The following is a 12,896-nucleotide window of genomic DNA, read 5'->3' as shown; positions in this document are numbered from 1 at the left end:
TATGAGCCCATGTAGGTGCATCTAGGCACGCTATATTGTACAATGTATCATAACATCATAAGTAAAACTCGATAATACGAGTGTAAGATAGCAGGGCATTTCCAACCTTCTTGTTTCCCAGTCCCACGAAACTTTACTTTGGACTCGTCGACGCCGCCGACCGAACGTCTAGTTTAGTCGGCATAAACCCAAAATTGATATTCTCCCGTTCCCTCACAAACCGCTCAATACGCTCCTCCCGCCCCTTTCCAGCCACAGCCTGGCCCTGCCGCCTCAGCGTCTCGCTGATGTTAGCCTCGTGCGCATTCTTCTTCTCGAGAAACGTCGCCGTGCTATTATCCATCCTCGTCGTCTGCGCCACTGTGCCCACCGCCAACGCGGCCAGGACCAGCGCCGCGAAGCTGGCGTTGGACATGTACATTGGCTTTTGTTTCTCGTTCCCGCCATTGGCCTGCCGTTCATGCCAGCGCTCCCAGTCTTCCCATGTAGCGTTCATGGCGGGAGAGTCACCTCCCCGCCCTCCGCCGGCGGCACCGTAGCCGTGGCGCCATGCTTTATCGGCGCGGCGGTAGACTTCGTTGATGTCTTCTGCGGCTTCCTTGCCGGTGCCAGGGACGTGCCAGCCGAAGCCCCAGGCGTCGTAGGCGCGGCGTTTATCTGGGGAGCTGAGGATTTCGTTTGCGAGGACGATGAGGCGGTAACGTTCTAGGCGGGTTGCGGCGGGGAGGGAGTCGAGAGCTGTGGCGTGGTGTTTGTCTGGGTGGTATTGTTTTACGAGCTCGGCGAAGCGGGATTTGGTGTAGGGTGCTGTTTTGTGTATTGCAAAGATGTCGTAGGGGGTTGGGTTTGTACATGTTGGCCAGGGGCTGTTCCCAGGGTTGCTTTTTGAGCCATTGTGAGGAGGGTTGTTTACTGTTGCATAGGGTCGTGAGGTTGAGGGTTGTTTGTGTTGTGAGGCGGGGTGGTCGGAGGAGGATGGTCGTCGTGTGGGTGGTGACGTTATTGATGTATGGTGTGCGGGGACGGCGAAAAGGTTTAGGACGTTGTTGGATGAGCAGATGGCGAATGCTGAGGATGCCTTGAGGACCATGGCTGCGGTTGAAATGTGTAGTTTGTTTGGGACGGGAATCTCAAGGAGGTTGAGGGAGAGGATCGAGGACGAGCATCTTTTGCAGTGTCGTCGTCGGGGTTTGTATAAAGCAGACGGGTGAGTGCTCGGCGATGTAAGTGGCCTGGGAGTGAGAGAGTTTGGACGCCGGTGGTTCGTTCGACTTGCACCTGGCAGTGGCTCGTCCAATTGACGCATTCGTGCTCAGTGCTTCTGCTCAGTGCTTAGACTCCCAGCTGGTCCTCCTCCCGGGCAGTCACTTCCACACTGCCACCTAGTGCTCCTCCCTCCCCAAGCCGATCCGATAGCTCCGCTGCAGGAAACGAGTGGAGCGGGGACGGAGGGAAGGGATTGAATCAGACCAATCGGCTAATGGATGGCTAACTGGGGTGAGTTCGGTAAAGAACGAATGAGAAGAGATGAGGAGCTCTCGGTGAGCGGGCTCAGGCCAATGTCACCACCCATGATCCAAGACCTACCCTGACACTTTCAGCACCTTGATCATTGTGTTGAGAGACATGTAGCATTTTAAGCTTATCTGCATTTTTCTTCTAAGACGTGATCTCATTATTCGTAGGTATGCAATGCTAGCAAGAGCTTCTCTTGGGCTCTTCCTTGCCTTGACTCACAAGTTACCTTACCTCAGGTACCTAAGTAAGGGAGGTGCTTCCTCCTGGAAGAGGTCACGTGTTCCTACCTGCAGCGCTAGACCAGGAAGGCAAGGGGTCCCGCCCCGACGACACAGCTGATGCGCACCGAACGCACTGGGACGGGGATTCACCACCACAAACTTGCTTCCATGTCCCGGGCAGACGACTCTTCCTCCACACTCACACACACAACCACACTCCTCTCAACCACACGCAAACCCAACCATCCCACAATCCTCTTCGCGCTGCACCTCGTGGACGAAACACATTTTACGCTGTTTCAGTAGCCCGAGTCATCAACAAACGACCTGAACTTTTCGCAATTGCGCAAAACCCACGAACAACGCACCACAATCACAACCCGCCTCCACCAACCAACCACATCCCTCGACTTTCCTGCACCGAAACTCTGCCCGAGTCCCGGTCATCCACCCAGCTTCCCTCCGGCCACGGAACCAACGACGAACCACGCGACGCTCCTGCTCGCCCTCAAGTGACAATCCCGCGAATATCGAATATTCTTCAGCGACAATTGCCCTTTTCGTTGTCGTCGACTCCCACTTTACCTGTCTGCTTCCTAATACTTACCGAGCACGACTCGCCCCTCGATTCACATCGCGAAGTGGGGAAAGCAAAGCCCTTTCGCGCAACATCCCTCAACGACTGCATCGCACCCTCTTCCCCTGCCACTAGGCACGTACTCCATAAACACACATTCAAATGGCGGAAGCACTCGCAGACAAGCTCAAGGCGACAAACTTGAGGTTTGCCTCCCCCACTGCCCTCCTAGGAACCCATGTTTGAAGGCTCGGTAGACTGACTTTCGCAGCGATGGCGCCGCATCAGAGGACTGGAAGAAGAGCTTGAACCTGCCTGCTAGGGACAACAGACACCAGACTGAGGTATGTTACCGGCAAGACCAACCTCCCCCCCTCATCTGTTCTTTCCCACCCTCTCACAAACTTGCTCCCAGGATGTCACAAACACCAAGGGTCTGGAGTTTGAAAACTTCCAATTGAAGAGAGACTTGTTGATGGGCATCTTCGAGGCTGGCTTCGAGAAGCCGTCGCCCATCCAAGAAGAAGCCATCCCCGTCGCCCTCACCGGTCGTGATATCCTCGCCCGTGCCAAGAACGGTACCGGAAAGACTGCCGCCTTCGTCATCCCCGCCCTCGAAAAGATCAACCCCAAGGTCTCCAAAATCCAAGCCCTCATCCTCGTCCCCACTCGCGAACTCGCCATGCAAACATCACAAGTCTGCAAGACCCTCGGCAAGCACCTCGGAATCAACGTCATGGTCACTACCGGAGGTACTGGTCTCCGAGACGATATCATCCGCCTCCAGGACCCCGTCCATATTGTGGTCGGTACCCCCGGCAGAATCCTCGATCTCGCGGGCAAGAACGTCGCCGACCTCAGCGAATGCCCCATGTTCATCATGGATGAGGCTGACAAGCTTCTCTCCATTGAATTCACTCCCGTCATTGAGCAGCTCCTCCAGTTCCACCCCAAGGACCGCCAGGTCATGCTCTTCTCCGCCACCTTCCCCCTCTCTGTCAAGGACTTCTCCGACAAGAACATGGTCAGCCCGTACGAGATCAACCTCATGGACGAGCTCACCCTGCGCGGTATCACCCAGTACTACGCCTTTGTCGAAGAGAAGCAAAAGGTCCACTGCCTCAACACCCTCTTCTCCAAGCTTCAAATCAACCAGTCCATCATCTTCTGCAACTCGACCAACCGTGTCGAGCTGCTGGCCAAGAAGATTACTGAACTGGGTTACTCATGCTTCTACAGTCACGCCAAGATGGCCCAACAAGCACGAAACCGCGTCTTCCACGACTTCCGCAACGGCGTGTGCCGTAACCTTGTCTGCTCCGATCTTCTCACCCGTGGTATCGATATTCAGGCTGTGAATGTCGTCATCAACTTCGATTTCCCCAAGAACGCTGAGACCTACCTGCATCGCATTGGTCGCTCTGGTCGTTATGGCCACTTGGGTCTGGCTATCAACCTCATCAACTGGGATGACAGATTCAACCTCTACAACATTGAGAAGGACCTTGGAACCGAGATCCAGCCCATTCCCGCCAGCATCGACAAGTCCCTCTACGTTTACGAGAACCCCGAGTCCATTCCGAGACCCATTTCCAACTTCCGCACCGGCCAGCCTGGTCAGGGCCAGCCGCAGCAGCAGCAGCCTGGTCAGATCCAGGGCCAGCAATTGCCTCTGCAGGGTGGCCCCGCACCGGGCAACTGGCAGACTCAGCAGCCCCAGCAAGGCCAGCAGAATGGATATCAGGGCGGCGGCAGAGGCCGTGGCCGTGGCCGTGGTGGCTACCGTGGTCAGAACCGTGGCGGCTATGGCGGCCGGGGACGTGGTCAAGGCCAAGGCCAGGGTCACCCCCAACCCCAAGGACAAACGTCCTAGGGTTCCACCCATCTCTTCTCTTTAGAAAGGCGTTACGGCGTATGCGGTCGCGACGGAACACGCGACTGCGTCTTGTTTGGATTGTACATAGTTCCTCTTCTTTTTTCTCCTGATTTTGGAGGCGACACGGCACGATTAGACTGGGTCGGGCATCTCATCCCTGCTCAACATGAGCTTTTAGGTCCCCCTCACCACTCACGATCACGAAACACGAAAAACACACTCGATCAGACCTATACAACTCGTCGCCAAGCAACAAAAGCTTCGTCACATATTCGCAAACTTTTGGCCTGTACCATACCCCCAACGGATCTTATGGTCTTTTGTTTGGCTTCTTTTCTTTTTCCTTCGGCCTTCTGACGACGGGCACTTTCTACCCGTAATGGAAATGCATGCTGTCTGGAGACGACAGAACGAACAAGACGACAGGCTGAGCCATTGAAAAAAACAACATCATCAACCACGGGGCGTGACGTCTGATCTTGGACGAGTCACCACACCCCGGACATGGAAATAACCCGCTCCCACCTTATCATGTCACGTGCTTCTTTAACGACGGCGTTTGGGGGGGTTAACAAGCGGCTGAGCGGTATCAGCCCGGAACGGCGTTCGCATGGATGGCGGGCCACATTTGATTTCTGGTGGACAAAAGGGGAGTTGGCCCTCGCGGCCGAGGGCGGCAACACTACGGGATGAGGGCGGTTCGGTAGCTCATCTCTGGTTTATGCGCCGCGGTGTCTTTTGAGTATTAATCAATCGATCGCGGAGACGACTGATGTTGGGATATGACACGGAGGGCGACGGGGCGGCTGGCATCCAACGGCGTCTGTCGGAGCACGATATTCATCATCGTGCATTTTCTTTGGCAGGGGAAGATATGGTTGGAGGCCCTCCGTCCGGGGTTAGGAGGAGGAGCGTTTGTCGTCGGTCGACTGACAAAGCCAAGATATTGCTTCTTGGCGCCCGAACTCAAAACGGAGGTTTCGACATGATCCGTTACGCATTCTACGCCTATGCCCTGCTTCTTGCGAAAAGGCAGACTCGACGAACGACCGCAGAAATACCCGAGTATCATTATGCTTGGTTCGGTTCTCTTGGACCCATCCTGGCCCAGCTTATTGAGTGTCTCGTCTGCCTTGAGCGTGGACACAGGCCTCAAGGGTGTGTCGGCTCAGTTTGGTGTTGTTGGGAGAGCGAGCGGCCTCTTTTGGTACTCACATCAACAAGAAAATAACGCAGAAAACCCGTTTTGGGAGAGAATCGCTGGATGTGCTAGAAGGCTTTCGGACTGGTGTGGTCTTTGGTATGACACCTGCTCAACTGATGAGCAGGGTGTCATGGACCGGGACTGGTGGGCTAGATAGTTGTCTGAGCATTTGGAGTGGCAATCAAGACACAATTCTCTCTCATAACCATTTCTTCTGTGACCTTCGATGTGTTGCTTGACGTTGTTGGTTGTGTGTGTAGCTCGTGATTCCATTTCATCTGAATACGGCTACGAAGCCTAAGTAACATGTCTCCGGCGACTCAAGCTGCCAGTTAACTTGTGTGATGACGACGGGGTTTGCCACAGGTGAGCAGCGGGGCTCTACAGTCATGGGATCCAATTTTCTCAATTGGGAGCTGTTGACTAGTCCATGCCTTGAAAGATCATCTTAGGCTGCAATCGTGAACTTCTTCTCCAGGAAGAACGCTAACGATGACACAAAGGTCCTACGTCCCACACAAGGAGGCGATCTTTAGAGGACTTCTTACGTCGATTATGTAGTGTCAAGAGAGAGTGCCTGCCTGATGTAGCTGGGGCCCGTGTCTCGAGGGCTGGCGGTTGGTATATAAGGGTCTTCTTCGTCTCATCAATGATGGGGCTGCCAGGATCAAAGCAAAGTAAGCTGTCCGCGATCGTCGGGTGTTGTTGCTAAAGATTTTGTTGCCAAACGCCATCGTCGAGTGCACGTGAACGACCATGGGGAGAGGCCATCCGAGCTAGGATTCGGGCATGATCCTAGGTCCTCGACGAGGTGCGTACTTGGGTTCCGGTCGATTTCTTGTGGTTATTCGAGGCGGTATATGGTAGAGTTGATGGACCTGGCTGGGGGTTGAATCTAAGAATTTGGAGCGGCTCCTCTCTGGAGTAGGTACCTCACTCGAGACGTGATGTCGTGCCCGGGTGCGGCGTGACAAACCAAAGATACCATGAACAGATTCAATCTCGACTGGTTTAATCGCCGCCCATTGCGCGGTGTCTTGGCTTCTTTGGTTTCTTAGCTGGTGGCGGTTTTTTTATAGCTAGCTACCTGATCTATGGTCTGTATGGCTGCGACGCCGGGAAGGTCCGCCCGATGTTCCCGCCGTGTCGTCGGCCGTTGCAGGGCCGAGACAAGCCACGGCGCCGGGTGGATGGTACGTGGTAAGGTAGGTACGTGGTGTCAGCAACTCCAAGCACCGTTAGGCTGGAAGCGCCGATGGAGGCATGATCAAGTCGACTTCACAGTTGAAAGGCCAGTTGAAGACGCATTCTTGGGGCAGGCGGTAAGACTCCTAGATGGCAGCGAAAGGCAAGCAAATTTGCCATTCCCAGTCCAAGTATCCAGGTCTCAAGACTGCGTGGATAGCTCCGTCTTCAACACCACAATCAGGCACCCCTACTACTCATGAGTACGAGACCAGGCGAAAAGATTAAATCAGAGCATAGTCACTACATGTACGCGCCGCTACCTAGATCCCCTACACGAAAAAAACACCAAACTCTAGAACGAGCCGCAGTGTTGGAAAGCAAAAGATCTAGTTTTAAAAGCGCGCGGCGTGTGTATGCACGTATTTCGGGTAGAAATATGTTTGTCTTACACGCCGTTGTCGTCAATCTCCGGACCCTGTGAAAGCCAAATAACCATTTGAAAGGTCAAAGTGGCACAAAAAAGTCCGGGTTTGGGAGGTCACGGTAGTCACAATCATGGTCACGGTCTCGGTGGAAGACTGGTGTAGATGATGGCTTGGCGCTGTTGCTGAGCGCGAGCGACTTACCTCTGATGCGCTCTCTACGGAACTTTCTTCAGATAAACCGGTTGCTCGTAGAGCGGGAGATCTTGGTGTTCTTGTTTGAACACGGTCTTTGCGCGAAGGAAAAAATTGAAGATGGGAAGAAGCTTGGGGACCCGTTGCGATATTTATTCGCCCGAAAATTTCGTATCCATAGCTTATCTGTATATGCATCTATCCGGTTAATCCGCACTGCCAATTTTAGCAAGCGATGCAATTGATCCCGATTCCGTACACGGATTAGCCTCACTTTTTGGCCGACGTCTTTGAATTTGATGCCCTCGTCGAATTCCGCATAATTGACCTCGTCGCCTGGCGTCCAAGGATGTTAGAGAAGAAGAGCATACACGGTTAATATATCTGTACTTCGCAGGCTATCAATTTTGATTTCCCTATTTCTAATTTCCTCCATCATCGCCCGAGGTTATCTGAAGAGCGATCTTGAGGTTCCCAGAGCCGATTCTCCGTGTGTCACAACAATCACGATGCGCGCTCTTTTCACCATAATAGGCCAAGGTGTAGTGTTGCCACCGAAGCTTGAGCCGCGAACAAAAAGGATGGCTGTCTCACGGCTGTTCTGCGATGGGCTGTGGAAGCACTGATCTGCTTCCATGCTGTAGGTATTACAGCGCCAATCCGAGGTCTTGCTTGGCAAAACGACGTGAGAAAACTGCTAGGACGTGCTCCGAATGTGTGAGAACACAGGCGACGGGCAGATCTTGCCTTGATGTCGCGTTATGCTGGGCAACTAGGCTTTCTTTTCTTTTTGGTCTGCAGCTGTGATTCGCTCAGCGAGAAGTATGCCTTGTGCGCCTCATGAATGTTTCTCTAGCCGCCAAGGGCCCAACCGACTGGAAGTGCGGTCCAACAGAACGAAGTGCTGCCCAACTCTCTTAGTCCTCTTAGTCAAACTTTCCTCTCTGATGAAAAACAACAGAAAACAGAACGAGTGCCAGTGACACCAAGGGATATGGTAAGTACCCGTTCACCGAAAAAGGACCTAGGCACAACTTCATTTCGCGCGACTGCAGACTCACATATGGAAATAGGCAGGCGCGATTGGAACCGCCGCGAGCGTTGTCGGCCTTGTCGGTGCACTGCTGAAAACCGTTCATGAGATTCGAAAAGCCCGCGAGCATGTGAAGAACCCGCCAAAAAGACTCGATGATATCTCATCGACGCTCGAAACCATGTTGAAGACAGCTAATCAGGTCAGAGAGGAGCCCAGACTACATATACCTGCGGTTGTTGATCAGCTCGAGATATTTGAAAGCAATCGTGGAGGAGCTCCATCAGCTTTTCAAAAGGCTGCAGGAGAAGATCCAGAGACGCAAGTTTCCGAGGTTTACGAAAGCCTTGGTGACACAAGATGCGGATGAGACTGAGGCGGCTTACATTTCGAACCGATTAGCCAATGCCACAGCGGAGCTAGGCACTCGAATTAACGTCGCAGTCAAGCTTCTTGAGGGCATCAACTCAAAGGTGCACCAGGACAGTATGCACGAACCCTGGTTGCGAAACACGTTTTGGCTGGAGCTAACATGCTGACTTCAACGAATGTAGCGAACTTGTCGGACTTCACTGACCCCGAGTTCCTCTCCAACCTGTCTTCCGTCCATTCCAGTATAGACGCAGCATATTTCCGCCACTTTTACCAGACCTCGGCCAAACCTTTTGATTGTGGAGAACTTGTCAGGAATCTGAAGGATCGAAAAGGAAAGCCATTTGTGTTCGTTGACCATGAGACTGGACTGGGCCATTCCATGTTCACATTCTCGATTGTCAATGATCTTAGACTATATTACGGATACTACACCACGGCTTACTTCCTTTGTAAAGACACTAGAAGCGATCCAAGACCACTCGTCACAACGTGAAAATCCGAAAACCTGTACGAAATGGGTCTTGACGGGGAAACTTTCAGATTCCTTACGGGAGCGACTCAGTGGTTTAGGAAGAGAAGCAGATACCACTGAAATTCTCCTGAAAGCCAGTGATGTCGCAGCAGCTTTCGGACTCCAAGAAGCCATCCCGAGAATAATAAAGACAGCAGCAGTGTGGGGAAATTTTATGGAACATGGCGTGACGGCTCAAGCACATTTTGTCAACAACGACTTGTCGTGGTTTCGCTATTGCAAGCCAGCACAGTCATGGTGCGCAAGGCCAACAGACAGTCGACATGATTCAAGAATGCTATGGCTTCGGAAAGGCCCCCATTCATCCTTAGCATCAAATGCTGTTGGATTTGAAGTTGCTTCAGGCATGCTCCTCGACAAGGAAGAGTTACCGATTGTGGCGTATTTCTCCTTTGCGACCTTCGAGGCTGGCGCAAATCAGTCCCCAACATCTCGTCAAGACTTCCATGAGCAAACATTTCAAGCGCAAGTTGCTTGGTGCATCGTCGCTCAGCTCCTCCGCCGGCAATATGGGCCCGAGTCTTCACTCGCTGAGACTCTTTTGCGGCTTCCTCCAATGGCAAGAGAGACTCTTATTTCAACCTGCTCAGCAATCGGGGAGTCGAAGTATCCCTTCAAGCCTACTCCTGATGGCAATGATCCTGCTTCGCCATTGTCGGAATCTGTCACTTCCTAGTATCATGATACCAGAGGTCTCACTTGGAGCCATCTATCAGAGGTTACTACTGTCATGAGCGCTTATCTCGAGGATATTACGCAAGATGGAAAATGTGTTGTGCTGGTTCTTGACGGTCTAGAGCATCAATATCAAAGTGCTTGCGCGAAGCTAGTCACTTGGATCGACAAGCTTGGCCATGGAGTCAGAGCCCTCCTTTGTATTGATGACACCCGTGAATTCACCACCGGCGGCCAACCGAGGTGGTCAGAGGTCACGTCGAATGCTCCCATTGTGGACAAAACTACGGAGTGGCGAGGTAGGCATTCTGGGGTTTTAAGTGTTACAAGAGAACTTGGAGCACTAACAGCATATAGAGTGCATTGAAAGCCTGAAGTTCGATGACATGCATCAAAGGCGAGATCAAATCGCAGATCCGCTGCCTGCCATCAACCAGTGGCTCTGGGAGACTGAAGAGTTCCAACAGTGGGAATCTTCTGGCAAGATCTTGTGGATAATGGGCAGAGCGGGAAGCGGCAAGTCGGTTCTAGCGAAGAACATCCAACAAAATTTTCAAAGAAAGGTTTCAAACGGCGATCTCAGTGGCGATCTCCTCGTTTGTGACTGGTTCTACTCAGCCCGAGGGCCTACCTTTGGCGCAAAAGATGCTTCAATGCTTCGCGCCCTGACTCTCAGCATCCTCAGCTCAGACAAGAAAACGGTTGAGCCTGCAAGAGCTGTCTATCGCGCACGATTTGATGCTGGGCGACAGGACCACGACTGGTTGCTGTCGGAGCTGTCAGATCTTTTCACAGCACTCGCGCTCAGTCCTTCAACGCCTCGAACACTCGCAGTGGTAGACGCGTTGGACGAGTCGGAGAGCGTGACGGAGTCATCAAGTCTGAAGTCGACGCATGAAAATTTCGACTTGCTTGAAATGTTCACAGAAATTGGCGGTTCTCAAAACAGCCGCGTCCGCTTCGTCTTGCTAAGCAGGCCTGAGTTTGTCATCTCCAAAACCCTCAGTAACTGCCCGCAGATCAGAATGGAGCAATACAATGACCTGGATATTTCCATCGTGATTGAGGGCGGTATCGAGAAACTTCGCATGGCCTGGCGGGGTGCCCCTGACACCGGCCCGACGAATTTCTCCAAGGACTCAAACGCATCAACTAACGCACATTCCCGTGAGAATCCGTCTTCCAATAATGATCTCGAGACACAGGAGAAAAAACTGGGCGAAATACGCGCGCACTTGGAAACTCACGCAAAAGGTGTGATACTCTGGGTCATCCGGATTATTCAACAACTTTTGCTCTTAATCGAAAATGAGATAGGGTTTTCAACCCAGAATCTGATGGACTCACTTATTGCATCACCGCCCGAGGTTGAAGAACTCTACATCAAGTTCCTCGAGAGTCTTAGAGGTTCCAGGTCGACCAAAGAACTAGCAAAGACCAAGATAATTTTGGAATGGATCGTCGGGTCTCAGAGGAGGGCATCCCTACGATTAATAGAGCTACGGGAAATACTTGCGATATCCAACCAGCTGGAGATGGGTAAACATGAAGAATTCAGTCACGATTCCTTGGATCCACACAGGATGATAGTTCTAGAGAACTGTTAGCCCAAGTTCTGTCGCAGCATACAGCTGTACTGTGGTCCGTTTATTGAGATTTTGGATGATCAGCAAAGGTTCAGACTGGACTCACGGCATGAGATCGGCGACGCGAAACAAGATTGGACGATTCAGCTGTCTCATCAAACAGTCAATTCGTTCTTACAGACTCCAAGCCGCAGTGGAGAATTTCACATTGACCCAGCAAGCGCCGAAGGAATGGTCACAACCCAAACCTGCCGTTACCTTGGCATCCGGGCCTCATCACCTGGGCAAATGTGCTATCAAATCACTGCAGAAGGTGAGGGGGACCCAATTCTGGCGCTGAAAGTGGCCTTGGCACCTTTGCTTCGAAATTCGTCCTTGCTAGCCACTAAGCAATACGCAGAGTCAACGAAGCGGCCGTTTGCGAAGTTTGCCCTAGATGTCATCCTGAAGTCTTGTCCAGATAACGAGGCCATTTTTGGAACACTGATGACAGCTGATTCAGAGGGCTTGGCATCCAGAGACTGGGTAGCTGTTCGATGGCTCACAGACATGTGTTTTACCCCAACCTTTCCGGGTACGATCCTGGAACCGTTCATCTTCTTCTGCTGCGTACACGGGCAAACGGAAGCTTTGAAGACTTTCTCAACACTGAAGGATGAATGCTCTGGAGAGTACGAAACAAGACTCATGGCGAATGGAAGAAGCTATCAAATCATCTGCGGCGCCGTCGAGGCTTTCATCAAAGTTCGAGAAGATAATGACACTTGTCTCGCCGCCAGAACATTGGAGACATTGCATACTCTCTGAAAGGAGAAACTCTGACAGATGCTACGGTACTGCAGTACTCGCGTCGCATCAAACCTTTCTAGAGGTGAAGCAGAATATCAGGGCGACTCCGAGAGACTAGAGAACTTGGAGAGCCGCCTGTCGGCACAAAGACATCAACCACGGAAGTTTGTCCAGAATTGTTGTAGTTCCAAAAGGAAGCTGTCGTGCACTTCTGAGAGGATCTTTGGCTGCAGAGATGTCAACGAGGCGTTCCAGGAAGTGTCCAGGTGGATGAAGTCAAATCTGACTCTTGAAATGGAGAGTGACGCGAATACACCAAGGCATAACTATGAGCCAGTGTCCGAAAAGGATAGACAAAGTGTACTGGCTGATATCGAGCGATTCTTTCCGCTGCACACAGAGAATCATTGATAGGCAACTTCAAATACACAGACACCTCCTAGACGGGAACGAAAAGATGTTCTCGAGTCTTGGCTGCATTTGCAAAACGATAGCCACATGCATACGACGTATCACAACAAACTGGATGATGGAGTCATATGTAATGAGATATCCCCTCTTGGGAATTCGTAACTCTTCGCCTCTGTCGAAATATTAGTATATGATGCCGAGCAGGTCTCTGTAACCTCGATGATGGTAAAAGGCGCAGGAATTTCCGCTAGAAGCTTCAGAGTCCTCCACCTCGAGTAATCACAACTATCAAAG

General features: G+C 52.0%; 4 protein-coding genes across 4 annotated transcripts; 3 read left to right on the top strand and 1 right to left on the bottom strand.

Moving 5' to 3' along the window:
* Positions 1 to 133: 133 nt before the first annotated feature.
* Positions 134 to 1,090, bottom strand: BDP81DRAFT_453119 (uncharacterized protein; the record flags this gene model as incomplete). Its single annotated transcript, XM_060592803.1, has 1 exon — positions 134 to 1,090. The coding sequence occupies one exon, from the start codon at positions 1,088 to 1,090 to the stop codon at positions 134 to 136; it is 957 nt and encodes a 318-aa protein (XP_060441197.1).
* A 1,388-nt stretch (positions 1,091 to 2,478) lies between these two features.
* BDP81DRAFT_328582 (P-loop containing nucleoside triphosphate hydrolase protein) lies at positions 2,479 to 4,189 on the top strand (the record flags this gene model as incomplete). Its single annotated transcript, XM_060585230.1, has 3 exons — positions 2,479 to 2,522; positions 2,588 to 2,660; positions 2,732 to 4,189. 3 exons carry the CDS (start codon positions 2,479 to 2,481, stop codon positions 4,187 to 4,189), a joined length of 1,575 nt encoding a protein of 524 aa, XP_060441196.1.
* Positions 4,190 to 4,577: 388 nt separating this feature from the next.
* BDP81DRAFT_100226 (uncharacterized protein) lies at positions 4,578 to 5,484 on the top strand. Its single transcript, XM_060581358.1, has one exon. It carries the CDS (start codon positions 4,965 to 4,967, stop codon positions 5,421 to 5,423), a length of 459 nt encoding a protein of 152 aa, XP_060441195.1. The 5' UTR covers positions 4,578 to 4,964; the 3' UTR covers positions 5,424 to 5,484.
* A 2,323-nt stretch (positions 5,485 to 7,807) lies between these two features.
* Positions 7,808 to 12,209, top strand: BDP81DRAFT_453117 (uncharacterized protein; the record flags this gene model as incomplete). Its single annotated transcript, XM_060592802.1, has 9 exons — positions 7,808 to 7,918; positions 8,058 to 8,198; positions 8,275 to 8,417; positions 8,482 to 8,720; positions 8,789 to 9,006; positions 9,065 to 9,795; positions 9,832 to 10,115; positions 10,174 to 11,405; positions 11,448 to 12,209. The coding sequence occupies 9 exons, from the start codon at positions 7,808 to 7,810 to the stop codon at positions 12,207 to 12,209; spliced, it is 3,861 nt and encodes a 1,286-aa protein (XP_060441194.1).
* Between the last annotated feature and the right edge of the window lie 687 nt (positions 12,210 to 12,896).

This window comes from Colletotrichum phormii, assembly GCF_030913505.1.
Source record: "Colletotrichum phormii strain CBS 102054 chromosome Unknown BDP81scaffold_21, whole genome shotgun sequence".
NCBI lineage: Eukaryota > Fungi > Ascomycota > Sordariomycetes > Glomerellales > Glomerellaceae > Colletotrichum > Colletotrichum phormii.
This window is presented reverse-complemented; position numbering and strand designations above follow the sequence as displayed.